Genomic DNA, 20,299 nt, shown 5'->3' on the forward strand with positions numbered 1-20,299 from the left:
TTTATTTTGAAGACCTGACTTTTCCGGCCACCGGATGTTTTGCTACGATGTTCCACGAGTGTTGTCGAGCAGACCGGAAGCTGTGCTGCTACGGCAGTACAGCAGATGATTTTCTGTCATGAAAGTAAAAATAAGAGAAGTATCGAAACATGAGGGCACTGGAAAAGAAGGGGGGAATACGGTAGTCTCTTGGGGGAAACAGAAGAGTTGAAAGGTATGCTTTTGTCTTTCTATAAATCACCTTTTGGCCGACTTGTTTACATGCAGCAGCCGCAATGTGCCATCCTAATCCTCGTCGTTAGGGGGCGGCACAGAGACAGAAAAAAACATGCGGAGTGGTGACATTTTAGCGCAGATATGTATAGCATACGGATGGGCCTTGTCTGCTGACTTAACACAGTGACAGCTGCCACAGTGTTGTATGTTACGATGATCTTCACAACGCGTGTGACTTTTCACTGCTTCTGATGAAAGCCAAGTCCACAATATGTTTGTGGGTCAAACCGCAATGTACGAACGGATTTGGCAGTAGCGGTGCGGAGCGCTGTAAACAATACATTCATATAATGGCTGAAGCTATTTTGCAACGAGGCGTAAGGCTACAGCTACAGTAATGGTGAGTAAACGGTGCATATGCTAGCTGGCTAACGTTAGCTTAGATGCTAGCTAGCTATTAGGAATATTTGGTACGTGTAAAAATGTTGATTTGTGTTGATCTCATTTTATTAGTGACTCAAACGTAAACATAATAATCAAAACACCTATGTAAGTGCCAATTTGATACGTTTGTGTATGTCGTGTTTTATCAGTGAAAGTAGCTAACCACGCTGATGAGAAGGGGAAAAGGACAGTGTGTGCATTATGTACACGATTCTAGCAAAAATCGACACACTCGTTCTGTGCAATTTGCAGTTAAACACTAACATGTCCTGTCCAATGTTCCGTTGATTTTTCTTGCAGGTGACGCGACTGTATATTTGAGTTTAATGTGAATTGACGCGATACATTGTGATGTGTCATAATAGCTGAAGGTGACCCGCTCCTTTGCTTGATCAGACATTCTTCACCTTGACTTTCCGGTGAAGAATAATAGAATAATATACCGTGTATCAAAAAAAATACACAAAGACACGATGATGCTTTCAGGACTGATGAAGCTCTGTGTGGCTGCTTGACGAGGTGGGTCTCATGGACGTCATTGATAAGCTATCACCACAAACCCAATCAACGGCTCCACCCACCTCTGCTAACTCACTGACTCCATTATGTTACAATAACATGCCTAGCTATTAGGACGCCTGATGGTTTTTACTTAACGACATGTAGGTGTGCAGCAACCTGTGCTTGACAAGGGTCAGTGAACGCCTCGGTGCTGTGTCTCTTTTTTTTTTTGGGCCAACAGGTGGGCATGATGGCGGAGCGGGCTGCTGGTGGCGCATCGGCCGCCATCTCACCATTGCAGCAGATGCTGGCCTCCGGCACTGGCGCCCTCCTCACGTCTGTGTTTGGTGAGAGCGGAGACAAAAGACGGTTTGAGGGAGATGATGATGACGCTGCTGTGTTGACATTCGGTCATGTGATTGTTTGCAGTCACTCCCCTGGATGTGGTGAAGATCAGGCTGCAGGCTCAGCAGAGCCCCCTCCGTCAAGGTAGCGCCTCTTCTTCTCGGTCGTCGTCTTGTGGCTTTCGGTGGCTTTTTAACGGGCTTCTTTGACCGCACCTCTTCTCTTTTTGCTCCACCTTCACCTCCGCCGTGCCTCTGCTTTCTTTCCAAAGCTCTAACTAGTGAAGCCGCTCCCTGGGCTGCTGCTGTCACTCGCTCCTCCAAGTGTGAGTATCCCACTCACGGACGCCGCCACTCAGCTACGCCACACGGAAGAATTCATTTTTTGAATACATATTTTTTTTTATAAATAATATAGATTAAAAATAATAGTATGGGTCTAACATAGCATTTGTAAAGTTGCCCCAATACATGCAAACTTCACACAGAGATGCCGAGCGGAGAATCCAACCCGGGTCTTCCCCATCTCCCGACTGTGTGGCCTACATGCAAACCACTCTTTCACCGTGCGGCATTATTTTCTATAATAGTAACATAAAAATAATAAAATCAATAATAAACAATTAAAAATAATAGTAGTACAGGTACACAGCTGTGCATATATTCACTCATAATACATGGTAATAACATAATATAACAAATTCTTAAATATATAATACAAGTGTAGCTTGTATTATTAATGTATGTATTCATTAATATCTTTTCAATATATTTTATTGTAGTAAGGAAATACAAAAAATTAAATTCATTCATTCATTTTCTACCGCTTTTCCTCACAAGGGTCGCGGGGGGTGCTGGAGCCTATCCCAGCTGTCTTCGGGCGTAAGGCGGGGTACACCCTAGACTGGTGGCCAGCCAATCACAGGGCACATATAGACAAACAACCATTCACACTCACATTCATACCTATGGACAATTTGGAGTGGCTAATTAACCTAGCATGTTTTTGGAATGTGGGAGGAAACCGGAGTACCCGGAGTAAACCCACGCATGCACGGGGAGAACAAAAAATTAAATTAAAAAAGTAAAATAATAGAATGGGAGTACATATATTTGACCATAAAAATAATAATTTAATAAAGTCATATTTTTGGAGAAAGCCAATAGTCCTCATCATAACCCACAATACTATAATACTAACAGGTTTTACTGTAGTAAAACTACTTTGTCTGCATTGTTTATTGTTGTATTGTGCAGCTTCACACTCATTCTATTTGGACTTTCATCACTCAGAATTGTCTTCCTTCACTTCAATGTCCACCCTTCCCCCGCTCTGTTGATTAGCATGTGAAAGCGTTGCATTTTACTAATAATTGACACAATGAGGCTATTTTTATCAGCCATTCTGCAAAGTCTGAAGTCAAACTTTTGCCCTGCCTATGTTGTAACGCGTGTGTGTGTGTGTGTGTGTGTGTGTGTGTGTGTGTGTGTGTGCCAGGGAGGTGTTTCCTGTACTGTAACGGGCTGATGGAGCACGTCTACGTGTGCCAGAATGGAAGCAGTTGCAGCAGCTGGTACAAAGCACCCACGCATTTCAGCGGCACGCTGGTCAGTTCTGGTCTTGTCATGATATGTTTGTGTTCCGTGAGAAAAAAGAAAGACGCCACGCGTCACCCGTTTGTTTGTTGTTTGTGCCGTTTGCAGGATGCGTTTGTGAAAATCTCCCGCCATGAAGGACTGAGGTCGTTGTGGAGTGGACTCCCGCCCACACTGTCAGTACCACACCACACATAACAAAAAGACATAACAAGCATAACAAAATGACATTCCCAACATACAATACAACAGTCACCGCCAACAACGGTTTAAAAACTGTGTGTGTGTGTGTTTGTAGCGTCATGGCCGTGCCCGCCACAGTCATCTACTTCACCTGCTACGACCAGCTGCGTGACTTCCTGAGATATGGCCTGGGTTTCCATGGCAACCACATCCCTCTCATTGCAGGGGGTCTCGCTAGGTGTAAGTCTGCAAAAACACATCAAATAATCATCGTGATGCGTTTACAGCCTGCGTGCTCATTTTTAATCACGCAATTGTGGAATTTGCATAATTGGTCATGACACATTTGCAAAAAGTGAGTAAAAAAAAAACACGAAAAGTAAATGTATGTACAGAAGTACACATGATTGTATGTACTGCATATACATATGTACAGGACATAGAAGTACAAACTACTTCTGTCGCTTTTTTGTCTTTTTTAAATTTTTACAAACGAGATGGAGCCCTTAAAAATCCTGAAATTAGAATGGAAATCTTTTTGTACGTTTTCTTTTCATAACATTGTGACTTTATTGTCATATTTCATACTTTTACTCAACTTAATATTCCAAAAATTCCAACTATATATTGTTCTGTTTTTTGCCATAATAAAAAATAACATTTTGTTTGTAATAAGTCAACTCTATGCTACTTAAATGAAATGTTTTTCCCTCATAAGTCATAAAAGGGCTACTTTTTTCTTGCTAGAATATGACTACTAATTAATTATATTATTATTATATTTTATTTCAACTTGTTTATATGTTTTCTTCTTTGAATTATGAAATGAGTCCCATTATATTTACCCTTTATTGTTGTAATATTAGAATATTTCAACCTAGTGCTACTAAAAATGTAATTTATTTACATTTTTGGAATATTAATAATTCTACTAAAATTACAACTTTTCTGTCTGGATGAGTTAATATGAATATTTTGACTTCATTCTTGCAAAATTACTGCAGAGGTTTCCATTTTTTGCTGTTTTTTTTTTATTGCTATTTTAATTGTATTTTTAGAATGCACCACGGGCCCCAAATGGCCCCCACATGGACGCCACTGATTAAAGCATCAACCACCTTCCCCGGCTAATATTGGTCTTGTATTCTTGTGTGTGTCAGTGGGGGCTGTGACGGTCATCAGCCCCCTGGAGCTGATCAGGACCAAGATGCAGTCTCGCCGCCTCACCTACGGTGAGCTGCGGGTGTGCATACGCAGCGCCGTGGCCCAGGACGGCCTGCTCTCGCTGTGGCGGGGCTGGGGTCCCACCGTGCTCCGAGACGTCCCCTTTTCCGGTGAGAGCAAGCACATAATTACATAAAAAAAAAAACACAATGTGTTTATGTTGCTGGTTTTCTGCGTGTAGCAATTTACTGGTTCAACTACGAACTGGTGAAAGCTGCCCTGTGTGAACGATCCCAAACATCTCAAGCAAACTTCTCCATCAGCTTCACTGCTGGAGCCGCATCCGGAGCCGTGAGCATTCCACACATACACGCTTTACTTTTCACATCCACACTGCCTCCTCAATCATAATGACCGCCATCCAGGTCGCCGCCATCTTGACTCTGCCGTTCGACGTGGTGAAGACTCGCAGGCAGATCCAGCTTGGAGAGATGGACGCACTGGGCGGTACGTTCACGTGCACTGGGAATTTTTGAGTTGATATCAAAACATTGGAATTGTCCTTGTTGTTCCCTCTAGTGCCGTTCAAAAAGACCTCATCCACGTGGACCATCATGAAGGAAATCTGGAGAGAAGTGGGCTACAGGGGTCTCTTTGCAGGTACGCATCAACGCCTCATTCAAATGCATCTTCTTCTTCATGAGCTCAAAATGTCCGCTGGCAGGTTTCATGCCCAGGGTGATCAAAGTGGCGCCCGCCTGTGCCGTCATGATCAGCACCTACGAGTTCGGAAAGGCCTTTTTCCAGAAAATCAACTACGATCGGGAATGCGTGGTGTCATAAAGGAAGGCCGGGAATCTCTGCTGCAGCATTTTGTGGATCGGAAGACGAAACGCTGGACTGAACTGATCAAACTGAGAACACAGACTTTGTGTTTTTTAGTACATGCGTCCTGGTCCAGGTTCACAGCGGGGAGGCCTACGGACTGCATTCCGCTGATCAGGATGTCATTGATGTACTCTAAATGTTCAACTCCAGCATCCGGAAATTGCTTTCATTAACGTTCAGTCAGGCTTGGACTGACGCAATGCCTCATGGGAAGTCCATGATGAAAGCCTGACTGAGCACACAAGCATGTTTCATGGTCTGAAGACCAACATGGCACCACCTGGTTCTTCTTAAGTCTGCTAAATATTTTTGGACTTTTGTCTACTGGGTAGATTAATGACCTTGTTTGTGTTTTTGTTTTTATGGAGCAACGTCAGGTGTCTGTGGAATGTATGCATGTTTTCATGATGTGTCTGAAACAAAGCCATATTCAACCTCTCCTGTGACTGAAACAAAATGAATGACAATATTATCAGAGGGCATTTTTCTAAAACATCCTCAGAGCTTCAGAAAAATCATTTTTCAGTCTGGTAACGGATGGGAAATTAGATAAGAAATAGTACATCACTGTCATGAAATACTTTTCTTTTTTATTTCCAATTAAATTGTATTAGTCAACAAAACAGATTGTCCTATTTGTAAAAGGTATGCACATACATGCGAATACAGATGTACAGGATCACAACTTTATAAATACTGTACCTTACTGATACATACAGTATTTTTATAGCCTTGACTAGCGCCTGTGTTGAGAAACTACTCTACATTACGAGTATTTTTTTAATGCACTGAACAGCACCAGTGTGGTTATGAAGCTAAACAGCGACACTTAGTGGCCATTGTTTGTTAAATACACCTCAGGCATTAAATAGAAGAAGCAGAGGTCCCGTTGAGTCTCGCGAGATATAGTTGCCTATTTAAATGTAGTGCACGGATAGCGAGACCTCTTTCATTCGGACTGGAGACAAAATGGTGAGTCAGAAAGTCCTGGGCACCAAAGAAAGACAATCCATCGAATATCGCGAACATCTCATGCCTTAAATGCCTCCTGCCGGTTTACAACTATTATATGTTACTCGGTGGGGGTTTTAGTACTATTTTGTGAAAGATTTTACATTTTTAGTAGTATTTTGTACAACGTGTAAGCTCGTGGACTAAAATGGCTTTATGCAAGTTATACATTTACTTTAAGCCTGTTCCTTATGAAGAAATGAACAATGATTTGGTGGGAAAACGCTTCCATACCTACAAGTTTTGACTGAAATCGCCGTTTGATTTTATACTGACGTATGCTAGCATGCTAACATCGTGGGTAAATGCTAGCTTGGCAGCGGCTAAGGCCGACCCTCGCGTTAGGTTAGCTTGTAGTCACCGATCAAAACTAAGCCCATTAAACAAGGTTTTAATATTATCACCTCCTTTACAGTCCCACCGCAAGTTCTCGGCTCCTCGCCACGGCTCTTTGGGCTTCTTGCCCCGCAAGAGAAGTAGTCGCCACCGGGGTAAGGTCAAGAGCTTCCCCAAGGATGACCCAAGCAAGCCGGTTCATCTGACCGCCTTCCTGGGCTACAAGGCTGGTATGACTCACATTGTCCGTGAGGTGGACAGACCTGGATCAAGTGAGTTTGCCTTTTTTGGTTACTTTATCACATTAATAGTTGTGGTTCTGTCTGTGATGAGACCCTCGACGGGCGGACAGAATGGGTTTATACCCCCTTGCTGAATGTCGAGTCCTGAGCGTGCAATTAGCATCTAGGACTGCTTATCATGCACGTTTTATTGACTGAAAGCTAAGCAGGGCTCATCCTCTTGCAGAGGTGAACAAGAAGGAAGTAGTTGAGGCTGTGACCATCGTGGAGACTCCTCCCATGATTGTGGTGGGAGTTACGGGCTACGTTAACACCCCCCGTGGTCTGCGCTCCTTCAAGACCGTCTTTGCCGAGCACATGAGCGACGAGTGCAAGCGCCGATTCTACAAGAACTGGTGAGTTGCTACGACACAAAGGTGCATGAAGCAGACGTTAGGGGGCCAGTGGAGATGTTCTCGCTGAGTCTAACAGAACGGTGGCCTTTGTGGCAGCTCCGCTCGGGCGCCTTCTGCCCTGATGAGCTCCGGGCTCCTCTGGCCAGTGGAAAGTTCTGCTTAGAAGCTGCGCCATGAGCCGAAATCCTCATTGGCTGGTGCGCCTCATTGTGAGGGCGATCAGCTGGGCGCTGTGTTCTTCCTCTGACCTGTTGAGGTCATGAAGGGCCCGTCGCCAACCCTTTTGTGCTCTCTTCCCGGCGGCGCCGCACGCACTCAGGTACAAGTCCAAGAAGAAGGCCTTCACAAAGTACAGCAAGAAGTGGCAGGATGAGGAAGGCAAGAAGCAGCTGGAGAAGGACTTTGCTTCCATGAAGAAGTACTGCGAGGTCATCCGCATCATTGCTCACACACAGGTGAGTTAGCAGCCCACGGTCGTAGCCGCCACTACCTGCTTTGTCGTCTGTGACGAGACCATGGAACTCTGCGTCAGGCATGGCGCCTGATACCGATGAGGAATACCTTCCACGCTGCCTTCCTTCTGAGACTGCCCTGCCATGCCGCACCAGCCGCATGCCCCTCCCGCTGTCGTCCATGCTAACGTCTTGCCGTGTTTGCAGATGCGTCTGCTGCCTCTGAAGCAGAAGAAGTCCCACGTGATGGAGGTGCAGCTCAACGGCGGCTCCATCGCCGACAAAGTGGACTGGGCCCGTGAGAAGCTGGAGCAGGCAGTGCCCATCAACACTGTCTTCACCCAGGATGAGATGATTGACGTCATCGGGGTCACAAAGGGACACGGCTACAAAGGTAACTTCCTTCATTGCTGCACCAATCCTGTGAAAGTCGGTTTTTAAAGGGTAAATAAATAATTGTACTGGTTGGTGGCGGCACATCCAGTAAATAAGCGTCCGACTGTTAATGCTCCCGTTTATGTAACCTAAGTGTCTCATGCCAGGCGTGACCAGCCGTTGGCACACCAAGAAGCTTCCTCGCAAGACCCATCGTGGTCTGCGTAAGGTGGCCTGCATCGGTGCCTGGCATCCCGCCCGTGTGGCCTTCTCTGTGGCCCGCGCTGGCCAGAAGGGATACCACCACCGCACGGAGATCAACAAGAAGGTATGGTTTTATCCGACACAAATGGTTTCAAACGTGCTGGCAATAGTGGCGTGATGGCTTTTTTTTTGTTTCGTGAAGATTTACAAGATCGGTCAGGGCTACCACCAGAAGGATGGCAAGCTGGTGAAGAACAATGCTTCTACAGAGTACGATCTGTCAAACAAGAGCATCAACCCTCTGGTCAGTAGTGATGGCTTTTTAAAAAAAATTGGTATATCCCAAATATACATGTCTGACATGTTGTAATGTGCCCAATAGGGTGGATTTGTCCACTATGGAGAAGTTACCAATGACTTTGTCATGGTGAAGGGATGTGTGGTAGGAACCAAGAAGAGGGTTCTGACTCTGCGTAAGGTGAGGCCAACACTTTTTAAATATTTCATTCTGTCCTGTCCAAATTAATATTTACCGTTTGCTTTCTAGTCCTTGCTGGTGCAGACAAGCCGTCGTGCCTTGGAGAAGATCGACCTCAAGTTCATCGACACCACCTCCAAGTTTGGTCACGGCCGCTTCCAGACTGTGGAGGAGAAGAAGGCGTTCATGGTAGGAATTTGTTTTTTTTTGTGTGCTTCCAAGAGTTGCATCATAGCCGCACTGTTCGTAACCTGGTTCAGTGTTCAGTGTGAACTCTGGTTCCATTCCAGTGCGAGAGGAAGCTCCAGTGAGGCAGGGGAGCGGTACCCCTTTTGTGCCGACTCCCTGTTCACTCTCTGGAAACATCTAGCCACTAACTACCTTTTTAAACTAATCCGTTATTTCCGTTTGTCCACAGGGACCGCTCAAGAAGGACCGCCTTTCCAAGGAGGAGACTGCCTAAAGTCTGCAAACTGTCCTTTTATGCAGAGTCAAATAAAAATACAAAAACATTTCAGTCTCTGATGCGTCCTAAATTAGTGTTCCAGTATCTCATACGGAGTCTATGATGTATGCTCCATTAGTGGAATGTTACTAAAACTCTGTACAAATATATAAAATATAATTTAAAGGGCCCTTTTTGTATTGAGTTGTGGGCTCCAGTAGAGCCGCTATACATGATACAGCTGGATTTCCTTAGATTGCCAAAACTTGGGTAATTCATTCCACCCACGGCCCCGCCTCCAGGCACACCCATTGCAGATTGGTCCCACTCTGGTACCAGGCACTCCTATATAAGGCAGGATGGAGCTGGTAAATTCTCACAAGACTGACGTCTGAGTCCGTGTTAAAAGGAAAAATCTGAAACTGAGCGTTTAGGCCTCGCTTCCAAAATATGCAAACTGAAACTTTGGACAATGTTTAACACAATACAACACCTATAAGTCAGGAAAGTGGGAAAAGCGTAATGGGTCCCCTTGAAACGAGCTGTATCAGCAGCTAAAGTGACTTTGCAAGATTGTTTAGCTAATGTCATGTTTTGAATGTCCTTGAGCTGATGTCAAGAGTCCAGGAAGCTCCCATCAAATGTAAATCCTCCACTCAGCAGGTGAAGAAAAGCCTCGCAGGTGCAGAATGTCCTTTACCTGAGACGTGTGCACAATATTCAGCCCCGTGTGCACAAAAGAAGCTTTTCTCAGGATATTTCCACGCGCTGCCGTTATTAACCTGACAGAGGGGACTCCTAAGCAGCACTTCCAACTTCCTTGTTGGACACTTTTGGAGACGTCCTCTGAGGTCCCTTCCATGCAGCATGGACAGCCCCCCCCCCCCCCCCCCCCCCCCCCAGCACCACCAAAGTGGCTGCTAGTAGATAGTATGATCTTCCTGTCATCATATTGTCTACTGTATCTAAATATGGGAACATAATTTTATAAAGCATCATTTGCTGAGAAGATACATTTATTTCAAGAAAAAGAAACTCTCTTCCCCAAAAATATTTGAACTTTCTAAAATCTTTGTACATTTTCTTCTTGTATTACGACTTGATATAATATATTATTATATTTTGACTTTCATCCAACTATATATTTCCAAAAATCCCAGCTTTATTTTATGTTTCTCATTACGACTTAAAACAACTGTTTTTTTCTTTCTTTTTTCTATGACTTTTTTTCTCTTCATATTTTGACTTCATTTCTGTAAAATCTCTTTTTTCTCTCTTTTACTTTCTGCAGGGTCTTTTTTTTTTTTAATTTTCCCACTATTTCTACTTCTTCCAAATGTAATTATGACAGTATTCCTATATTTTACATATATTCCTATAAATTACAACCTAATTTGTCAAAAATGACAACTTGTTTTTCATAATATTACATACAAAATGTATTTTATATTTAAACTTTATGCTTTTAAATGTGATTTTTCCTTGTTTTTCCTGTCAAATTAATTTAAAAATTTTCCTCTTGGATTACAACTTTTTTCTTAATATTTTGACTTTATTTGTCTTTATTCTTTATTCTCTTTTGTTGTTATATTTTATTTTTCAAATAAGTAGTGGCCCAAATGGCCCGCGGGCCGCACTTTGGTCACCATAGTATAGGCCACACCCATCCTTACATAAGTACATCAAATGCAGTATACTCCCGTCCTATAAGCATTCAACTTGAAATATTGCAGTACAATGTTGTACAGCCCCCCCATGACCAATCATTGTAGTACTGTAGAGTACAATGACCACACGGACGGAGACGTTGCCGTAGACTGGAGGAGCATCGGGATGCTAGCAGCGTGGTGGTGTTTGTCCTGCCACTGCAGCTATTGCACCCCTGCACTGTGGCATCAGTATTCCAGGCCCGTGCATGGACACGCCGTTCCCTGTGAGCTGCCCCCCCCAACCCACCCACCCTACCAACCTGGCGCCTTCTCCCGCAGCGTCCAGCAGAGGGCGGAGTAGAGCTCCCCATTAGCATCCCAGAGCACTTTGGTGTGCTGGTCTTTATTCCTTTTTTTTCTGCACACGGCAGAGAGCTCATAGTCCTCCTTTTTGTCCAGCAAACGCCATCTTTGTATCAGCACGGCGTGTCGCTTCACGCTACGTTTGCTCCACTGACTTCTTCTTTTGCCGCTAAACTCTGCCTGACCCAAAAATAACCTGGGGTGAGCGCAGTCAGCAACTGTTCTCTGGTCAGCACAAACAACAGGCTGCACACACACACACACACACACACACACACACACACACACACAAAGGCCTGAGCCTGCACAACATCAACAGCCGTCTGTCCAAAAAATCAGCATCGACTCACGGTCTGACTGACTCCAAGTTGTCGCCGCTTCCCTCGCGAGCACCCATGGGTGCTGCCTCCCGCTTTTTCCACAATGTTGTCCGCTAAAGTCACACAAAGGTCATTAGTCTATTTGATGTGACGTTATGTAAGCGCGCCGCCTGCCAGAGACACAAACGCCTCCGCTATGTGTGTGTGTGTGTGAGTGTGTGTGTGTGTTTAATATTCACAGCCAGGAGGGAACAGTGTGTCCCTCAACCTCCCACCACCACCACCACCACCAGGAAGCCCACCCCGGCACCTCTCTGTCCACTAAACGCTGGAGACCCGCCCACATGACAAGGACGAGCCGGACGTGACAAACAATCAAATCAAATTGTCATTTTTGACACTTAAAGCTACAAAGAGGCCTTTAGGTGTCCTCAGGCGTATGACCTCTGACCTTTGATTGCAAAGTCTTATTTGGTTCGTGATTGAAGGGGTCTCCTTTGAGGGTTCCATGTGGTGATTCGGTTCCGAGGGCGACATATTCTGTCCTCGTTTGTGGACCATTGGACACCCCAACAACTTTTTTTCTTTGCGACTTTTAACCTATAAGCAATAATAATAATAACCAATAATAGTTAGCATGCAGAAAAATGGCGGGGAAATCCGTAAATTCATTTTTATCAAGTGTGTTATTAGTTGGCATGCATCCATTTTCTGTACCGCTTATCCTCGCGGGCATGCTGGAGCCTATCCCAGCTGTCATCGGGCGAGCACATATAGACAACCATGAATGCATTCACACGCCCATTCATACCTACTATATAGCCATTTTGAAGTCAAATATACCAATATCTGACTAATATATAGACTCATATATACATATATTATTCAAGCTCCATCTGGACCCAAATTGAATGTAACTTTATTTAAAAAATGTATTTCAAGCAGTAATCTGACCCACTGGATCATAGCATGCTAACAAGCTAATAAAGTATATACAAATAGTATATAAAAATGTAAACTTTTTTCCATTTATGTCGAAAAAAGGTGACACCAGGGCTGCACTTTGGCCATTTAGACACACATCGGCTGTTAAATATACATGGAGTCCTCTCAGCAACACACACACACACACACACACACACACACACACACACACACACACACACCAGAGCGGTAGAATGAAGCCTTTTTGTCTCGACAAGCTCACGGTGAGAGTCGTGCTTTTAGAGCAGTGGCGTGGAAAGGTGTTGCGTGTTTTTATTGCAAACTCGTGTTTCCGTCCCAGAAAGACGAGTGTCGTACAAGCTGTTGTCTGGGAAGTGCCGAGTCGAGTGAAAGCGAGCGCTCACGAGAGATGCGCCGCTGGCGAACGAGTCGAGTCCTTTGAACGACTCTTTTAAGAGAACCGAATCCTAGCTGGTCCAAATTGTCCATTCTACCTTTGTGTGCGTCATGAGTCTGAGACGTCCACAGCACGTTGTAGTCACGTGAACGCTGCTGATGCTAATACTAACGCAGCTAGCTTAGAGGAGAAGATACTAGCTCTTAGTGAAGTATTGAAGCCATCTATGAAATTAAGGCACATTTTCCGGGAAATGTCAACATGACGAACAGGAGATCAGGTGTCCACACACCAGGTAGGTTCTTGAAATGTTCTTGTGTGTGTACAATGTTAAGGTAAAGTTGTTTAGCATCGACGTCAAGTTGTATTGTAGCACAGAAAAGCACGGCGATATGACTCCATCTTGATTGACTGGTCTCAATGAAAACACAGGCTAAATTAAATTACAATATAAATGTATATATTTCTATAATATCTGTCAATTTCCTTCTCCTACTATTATGATTTTATTCCTATAATGTTTGGACTTGAATTTGTGTTGTTTCTCATACTTTTACAACTTCATCTCTTAGCTACTAAAACTACTTTATTCTTGTAAAATTGCTCCATTTTTATTTTACACTTTTTTTCTGTTGTTATATTGAATGTACATTGATGATATATTGATATTTTTTCCCCTTTCTGCTTTTTTAAAATGTTGTAATATTTTTAACTTTCTTTCTGTACATTTCTTTCTTGTAGTATTAAGATTCAATTCCTATAATATAACATTTCCCCCCAAAAGTAATTTTAAAAATTTAATCCATCCATCCGGTTTTGTACCGCTTATCCTCACGAGGGTCGCGGGGGTGCTGGAGCCTATCCCAGCTGATTGTGGGCGCGAGGCAGGGTACACCCTGGACTGGTCACAAAAGTCAATATGTTATTTTATTTGGTTTGTTTATGATACTACTATGAGTTTTTAAAACATATTTTTTAAAGTAATAAAAATAATTCCAACTAAATGCTAATGTAGACGTTGTGTTCCTGAAGCCTGCACAGCCTCAGCACGGAAAAAAAAGCAAGATCGGAGACAAAGTGTTGATTATTTCCCCCCTGGCTCGGGTTTGTATTTTATTCATCAGGACTCGATGCATCCACGTTTAGGATCATTCGGTTTTGGCACCTTTTTAAAGATTTCTTTTTCCATTTGAACAAGACGTCAAAAAGAAAAGAAGAAGAAATGAACGGCTAAGGCTGTGTGAGTTGTTTTCCAAAATAAAAGACATACATACTGTATATATTCATATATATTTAGAAATTCCTCAACCAAACTTCTAGTTATGGGGGGGGGAGCGGTGTTGTGGTTTGTTTGGTTTGGCCGACAAAGCCAAAAATCATCAAAAGAAAATAACCATGGAAAAGAAGTACACATGACAACTGAAGTCGTTCAATTAGCATGCAGTTCTTGTTGACGTAGCGCGTCACGTAGCCTCTCCGGTACTTCTCGCTCATGTTTGGCCTCCTCCTCTTTTGCTCTTTTCCTGCTCCGTGCTTTCTTGTTTTTTGCCTCAAATCCCATCTCAAGTTTTCGGAGCTGCGTGGAAAAGACAGCCAAGCGGGACGGAGAGAAAAAGAGGAGAAGGTTCTATGGAGAAAAGCAAAAAGAAGAATAGATATACGGAATTCTAAGCGTCTCCTGGAGCAGATACTAAAAGAGTCTTTTGTCAACAACAGCACTTGAACTCTTTTTTTGCTTCCGTCTTGATTATTGATGGTTTCTTTAGAAAAGTAATACATTTATATATATTTATATTCATATTTATATTAATACTAGAGTGTACAGCTTGGGCTCAGGCTGTAATAATTCACAGTTTCAATGCAAAAGTCCCAAAAATAAAGCAGGTGTTTATCTTGAACGGCAAAAGGCTATGACGTCATGAAGGCCCCCCCCCACCCTCCCGTGGACGTGGAAGAGTCATGCAGAAACAGAAGACGGTTCTAGAAAGATGGAGGCAAAGGGCGGTCGGGCCTCATACGGGCGTGGTGCGGCGGTTGGCCGCGTTGCTGGAGTCCTTCAGCTCCTTCTGGATGCAGTTGTGGACCTGCAGGAAGTTGTGGTCCCGCTCCGAGTTGTAGGTGGGCGTGCCCGAGGACTTGAGGGTGTCCCTGGGCAGCGTGTACATGGAGATCTCGGTGGACGGCAGCGCGCCGAAGCCCTTCAGGCCCACCGGCGAGGCGTCGCGGGAGTGCGAGGGGTCCGTGGAGCGAGACGAGGACCGCGAGCGGCGCCGGTAGCGGTAGCGGTAGCTGGGGATCCTGCTGATGGCCGAGCCCTGGAGGTAGTCGGCCGCCCGCGCCCCCATCCGCAGCTGCCGGTGGCGGTCGATGAACATGTGCACGGCCAGCACGCCCACCATCTCCGCCATGATGAAGGACAGAGCGCCGAAGTAGAAGGACCAGCCGTACGAGTAGCTGTTCTTCTTGGAGTCGCTCTTGGAGGGGTCCCCCGCGTTGGCTGATATGTACACGATGATTCCGATGATGTTGCTCAAGCCTGGAGGACGACAGGAGGTCAAGAGGTCAGGAGGTCAGTCTTTAATATTTCAGCTACTAAAATGACATCCTTTTTCCTTTTAATATTAGGAGTTTATTCTTGTTAAATAGAATATTTGAATTAAAAAAAACACATAATGAAATAATAATATTCAGATTTTATCCCAGTAAAATGGAAAAAAATTAAATACCAAAACATAAAAAAATTATTTTAAAAAATCCAGATTACAAAATTTTTCTCTTAATATTTGTAATTTATTCCTCTAAAATTACAGCATTTTTTGCCTTTTTTTACATTTATTTTCAAATTATGACCATTTCTTGTTAAATTACAAATTATTTCTTCTAATATTTTGACTAGATTCCAGTAAAATGGAAAAAATTAAACAACAAAACAAAAAAATGATATTAAAAAAATTCAGATTACAAAATTTTTCTCTTAATATTTGTAATTTATTCCTCTAAAATTACAGCATTTTTTGCCTTTTTTTCATTTATTTTCAAATTATGACCATTTCTTGTTAAATTACAAATTATTTATTCTAATATTTTGACTAGATTCCAGTAAAATGAAAAAAATTAAATAACCAAACATAAAAAAATTATATTAAAAAAATTCAGATTACAAAATTTTTCTCTTAATATTTGTCATTTATTCCTTTAAAATTACAGCATTTTTTGCCTTTTTTTACATTTATTTTCAAATTATGACCATTTCTTGTTAAATTACAAAATATTTCTTCTAATTTGACTAGATTCCTTCCATATGATTTTTGCTGTTTTTGTTCTTCTGTCTTTAGAATATGCAGCAGGTTGCACTTTGGACGCCCCCGGCCCCCGGCCCCCGGCGCCCCCTGCCAGCCAGGGCGAGTTGGCTCTGCCGCCCCGACTATGGTTCGTCAGCTCACGGGCGAAGCAATCGCATGAATGAGTGGCGTTTCCTTTCAAGCGCTGTGTATCACGCGTGAGAGTACCGTGGCGGTGGACACAACTTAAGGCTCAGACCTAACGTGTTTTTCTGTGTTTTTTTTTCTCACCTGCGGACACGAAGAAGATCCCTGCACTGAGGATGATGTTGTGTCGAGACTTGTAGAACTCACTGGCGGCGATACACAAGCCTCCCATGAAGAGCAGGATGACGCTGAGGATGGGGAAGATGCTGGACGCTCGCACCGCTCCTGCACGGGAGGAGGAGGAGGAGGAGGAGGAGGAAAAGGAGGAGGTGAGCCAAGGGAGGGAAGAGATCAGGAACATCAGAATGCATGTCATGAAAGATGTGATGTCATCACGCTGCTTTTGTGGCGTCCACAAGCGGCCGCTCGCTCGCCCGCCCGCCCGCCGGGCCGCAGTGCGGTGCCTTGGTGGCGTCCTTGAACGCGTGTCAGCAGCTAATTATCAAGCCAAGTGAAAAGCGGAGGCTGTGATGTGGCTCCAAAGGCCAAAAGGTTGCTTTAAATTAGCCATGTGAGGAGGTTTCAAACTTCCCTGCATGCCCGCATCTCTCTCTCTCTCTCTCGCAACCTCTCTCAACGTGCACGTATGAGCGCTCGCTACATTCAGCTGGAATGCTGCGTCAGCACTTTTTCCTCTCGACAAAGTGCTGACATACTTTTTCAACCTTGTTTCCCCTCCACTTCATTGGGTCCACCATCTCACCAGATCCAATACCATATATTAGTTCAAAACTAAGTGAGATACCCGTATGTGTTACCATGTCTGCCACTAATAGATCGCAGTCCTGTGCTGTATTTTCACTTCAACTTTTATTGCTCTCCCGTCTCAGTGTCGTAGTAGGGGTCAGGGGTCGAGGCTCAGTGGGCGGAAGAGTTTTATACAAGTTACTTGTTTTTTATTCTTCTGTTCAAATGTAAAAAAAAAAAAAAACTAACTAGACGTCCATCTTTGTTGTTGATACGCTCCTAGGACGTCTCCAGAGGATGGACATCCATGCTACTCCTGCCCTGGCTCGCTTCCTGCCGCCGGTGACGCCACACACCATACACACTTTATACACACCTTATACACACTTATACACACCTTATACACACCCTATACACACTTTATACACACTTTATACACACTTTATACACACTTTATACACACTTTATACACACTTTATACACACTTTATACACACTTTATACACACTTTATACACACTTTATACACACTTATATATACACACTTATATATACACACTTATATATACACACCTTATACACAACTTATACACACCTTATACACACTTATACACACTTATACACACCCTATACACACCCTATACACACCCTATACACACTTTATACACACTTTATACACACTTTATACACACTTTATACACACTGATACACACCTGATACACACTTATATATACACACCTTATACACACACTCATACACACCTTATACACACTTATACACACCTTATACACACTCATACACACCTTATACACACTTTACACCACAACTGGGAGGATACATGTACCGTACTAGCGTGATACAGGTATGATATGTTCTGTATGATACATGCATCATACCTGTATGACATACAGGTATCATACCTGTATCATTGTATGTAAAAGTATGCTACAGCAAGGCTACATTATCATGCACGTATCATATCATACATGTATCATACCAATATAATATGTAGTAGTATGATAGAGGTAGAATGCATGTACTGTATTATACTATACTAATAGCTGTATCATAGCATGTACAGGTATGGTACTGTACATGTACGATACTTGTAGTATGGCCGTAATATGACATTGCAGCGAGTGCGACACATGAAATTGTGCGTCCCTCACGTCGTCCATCAACACGTCGCCGCCATGAAGAGCGTTCCCGCGCCGTTTTGTCATCTTCCGCCAGCTTTTTGTCATCTCATCTTTTCTGTTTTTGTCCCACTTCATCCTCTTACGGTCATCTTCAAAGTTAAAGCCGTGGCCTCCCCGCTGGTCCCAGACGGGTTCCTGGGGTTTTGGGTTACGAGCGGGGAGGGGGTGATTAAATATTAACCTGTCCTGAGACTTGGCCCCTGCTGTCCTCCCGCTGTCCTCCTGCTGCGTGACCCCCAAGTTAAGATGCGGTTGTTGACGTTTGACGCCAACGCTCGCCATCATCCGTCAGCCTCATCCTCGGCGACACCAGAAAGACGGAGGAGCGGACGGACTATTTGATTGATATTTGACACGCTGCTACCATCTCAAGGTCACAGAAAAGGTGAACAACAAAAAAAAAAAAACCTCAGAGAAGCTCAGGTGTCACTTTTTCCAATATGGGACACGTTAGAACCCAAATGGTCCAAAACGGGGAGAATTTAGCCTTGCACACTTCCTGTCCTATGATGCAAGTAAAGCATCATTTGTGGGATTTGTAGAAGTCCTTCCTGTACTTATGGACTTCATCTCGGCAGACGGCCGCCAGCCCAGTTCATGAAAATGATTTTGTCGTTTTCCCTTCATTTGGATAATAATGTGGATAAAAACGGGGCCCCTTGCCAGGTGGGCACTGGAGCCAAGAAGCAGTGTGACGCCGTAGGAGCTCATTAAAGAGCAAATCAACGCGTGACACACAAATGAAACACGCAACGAGTCCACTAAACGCCGTGCGACAGTCTTGGAGTGTCCTATTCACCAGGCTGGACCATCAGGGCTTGGCCGTGTTGAGGATGCTGGAGGAAATCATCCGATTCTCACACTTTCTAAGCTTCTGCTGTGACCTTCATCATGACCTCTCAGTGAGACCCCATCACGGCCATGACGGCCACCGCTAACTCCATCCCGCCTCCTCTCCAGCTTCACTACTCCAAGGTGCCCTGTCAGAGGTTCTATCTTGCCCTGAGGGACTGTGGAGCGCAACGGCGCCCCCCCAGGGCACTGAGACGGGCTGCCAGATGGACGGGGGCTGTGCGGGGTTTAGAAGACGAGACGTGTCAGGCTGTAAGTGTCTCTCATGCAAGTCCGATATCTGATGTTGACCTTAAAGCATCACGTCAGACAAAGGAAACGGCAGAACGGGCTTTAAGCTTCATCCAAAGGCGACCGGGACTGGTTGCAACCTCCTTATCCCAAACAAGCGCCTTCAGCTGGATGCTAACCTCTTCATCCGCCGCCACGTTATTGCAACAGACGGCTATCAGACGGCTGCCAATCTGCTAGAAAGCCAAGAAGATGAACGCTTTGACCTCGCCACTAATAGCCGATGGCGGCGCTGACCTCTGTCCCGTACGTCTCGTCTCCTCTGATGTCCCGCTCCCACGGGTGCGGTGATTAACACCCAGGTCGCCGCTTTGATTGACGTGCGGGTCACCCTCACGTCGGACGCCACGTAAGATGTGCTCTGTGTTGGCATTTCGCAACAGAGCGGAAAGGCGCTAAGCAGCTAGACTTCACTTCCGTCGTGTCGCGCCCTCATTCACCTCAGGGGGTGCTGGTGAGCGACTACCAGGGGGGTTTGTCCGGACTTAGCATGTTTGGTTGGATCACATCCCCATTTTCTGTCTGCCAATCATTGGGCAGCACGTGTCTAGCTCCACCCTTTGGGACCCCCCCCCCCTCTTCTCATCAATGACAAAAAGTGGTTATTTTTAAAAATACGCGTCTAAAGTTGTCTGTCATGCATGAACGGGTCGTTTTTGACAAGAGTGACAAAATAACATTTTTAACATAATAATAATAATAATAATAACATTTTTGGAAATTGAGTAAAGTAATAATTTATATGGAAATACTAGAAGAAAATGTACAAATCCTTTAAATCATTGCAAAAAAATAAAACTGATTAATAAAATTGAAAAATAGCTGTAATTTTATGA

General features: G+C 44.1%; 4 protein-coding genes, 1 long non-coding RNA gene and 2 other non-coding genes across 9 annotated transcripts in view; 6 read left to right on the plus strand and 1 right to left on the minus strand.

Annotated features, from left to right (window-relative positions):
* Positions 1-45: 45 nt before the first annotated feature.
* Positions 46-5,959, plus strand: slc25a39 (solute carrier family 25 member 39). Of its 3 annotated transcripts, none has more exons than XM_058048564.1 (12): positions 46-214; positions 1,403-1,508; positions 1,591-1,650; positions 1,778-1,831; positions 3,004-3,113; positions 3,210-3,277; positions 3,400-3,524; positions 4,445-4,618; positions 4,690-4,799; positions 4,874-4,955; positions 5,028-5,108; positions 5,173-5,959. In XM_058048564.1, the coding sequence occupies exons 2-12, from the start codon at positions 1,409-1,411 to the stop codon at positions 5,289-5,291; spliced, it is 1,083 nt and encodes a 360-aa protein (XP_057904547.1). In that variant the 5' UTR covers positions 46-214; positions 1,403-1,408; the 3' UTR covers positions 5,292-5,959. The 3 variants fall into 3 exon arrangements, with proteins under 3 accessions (XP_057904547.1, XP_057904546.1, XP_057904548.1); XM_058048563.1 differs by lacking the exon at positions 46-214 and adding an exon at positions 233-616; XM_058048565.1 differs by lacking the exons at positions 46-214; positions 1,778-1,831 and adding an exon at positions 235-616.
* Positions 5,960-6,180: 221 nt separating this feature from the next.
* On the plus strand, positions 6,181-9,341 carry rpl3 (ribosomal protein L3). Its single transcript, XM_058048553.1, has 10 exons — positions 6,181-6,308; positions 6,763-6,955; positions 7,152-7,320; positions 7,640-7,775; positions 7,980-8,166; positions 8,315-8,475; positions 8,554-8,655; positions 8,734-8,829; positions 8,899-9,018; positions 9,248-9,341. The coding sequence occupies exons 1-10, from the start codon at positions 6,306-6,308 to the stop codon at positions 9,290-9,292; spliced, it is 1,212 nt and encodes a 403-aa protein (XP_057904536.1). The 5' UTR covers positions 6,181-6,305; the 3' UTR covers positions 9,293-9,341.
* Positions 7,817-7,911, plus strand: LOC131103873 (small nucleolar RNA U83B). The gene has a single exon (XR_009119709.1). It is a non-coding gene; the product is annotated as a small nucleolar RNA U83B (small nucleolar RNA).
* Positions 9,065-9,197, plus strand: LOC131103870 (small nucleolar RNA SNORA54). Its single transcript, XR_009119706.1, has one exon. It is a non-coding gene; the product is annotated as a small nucleolar RNA SNORA54 (small nucleolar RNA).
* A 3,770-nt stretch (positions 9,342-13,111) lies between the features above and the next one.
* Positions 13,112-16,665, plus strand: LOC131102940 (uncharacterized). The gene is made up of 4 exons (XR_009119514.1): positions 13,112-13,243; positions 13,690-15,517; positions 16,284-16,377; positions 16,535-16,665. It is a non-coding gene; the product is annotated as an uncharacterized LOC131102940 (long non-coding RNA).
* Positions 14,003-20,299, minus strand: part of cacng2a (calcium channel, voltage-dependent, gamma subunit 2a) — a 36,833-nt gene continuing 30,536 nt past the window's right edge. The window contains exons 3-4 of the mRNA XM_058048576.1: positions 16,521-16,661; positions 14,003-15,484 (exon numbers count right to left, since the gene is read on the minus strand). Of these exons, the coding sequence (XP_057904559.1) occupies positions 14,961-15,484; positions 16,521-16,661 (665 nt within the window). The 3' untranslated portion in view covers positions 14,003-14,960. The remainder of the gene's footprint in view (positions 15,485-16,520; positions 16,662-20,299) is intronic.
* apol (apolipoprotein L) overlaps positions 17,259-20,299 on the plus strand; it is a 37,234-nt gene continuing 34,193 nt past the window's right edge. The window contains exon 1 of the mRNA XM_058048498.1: positions 17,259-17,465. The gene's annotated coding sequence lies outside the window, so the exon portion shown is untranslated. The remainder of the gene's footprint in view (positions 17,466-20,299) is intronic.

Source organism: Doryrhamphus excisus, chromosome 15 (genome assembly GCF_030265055.1).
Source record: "Doryrhamphus excisus isolate RoL2022-K1 chromosome 15, RoL_Dexc_1.0, whole genome shotgun sequence".
Taxonomy (NCBI): Eukaryota; Metazoa; Chordata; class Actinopteri; order Syngnathiformes; family Syngnathidae; genus Doryrhamphus; species Doryrhamphus excisus.

Coding starts and splice junctions, on each gene's coding strand:
- slc25a39 (XM_058048563.1), top strand. Junction 4,800..4,873: donor CTGGAGCCGCATCCGGAGCC/GTGAGCATTCCA, acceptor ACCGCCATCCAG/GTCGCCGCCATCTTGACTCT. Junction 5,109..5,172: donor CTACAGGGGTCTCTTTGCAG/GTACGCATCAAC, acceptor GTCCGCTGGCAG/GTTTCATGCCCAGGGTGATC.
- rpl3 (XM_058048553.1), top strand. Junction 8,476..8,553: donor GCACGGAGATCAACAAGAAG/GTATGGTTTTAT, acceptor TGTTTCGTGAAG/ATTTACAAGATCGGTCAGGG. Junction 8,830..8,898: donor GGGTTCTGACTCTGCGTAAG/GTGAGGCCAACA, acceptor TTTGCTTTCTAG/TCCTTGCTGGTGCAGACAAG.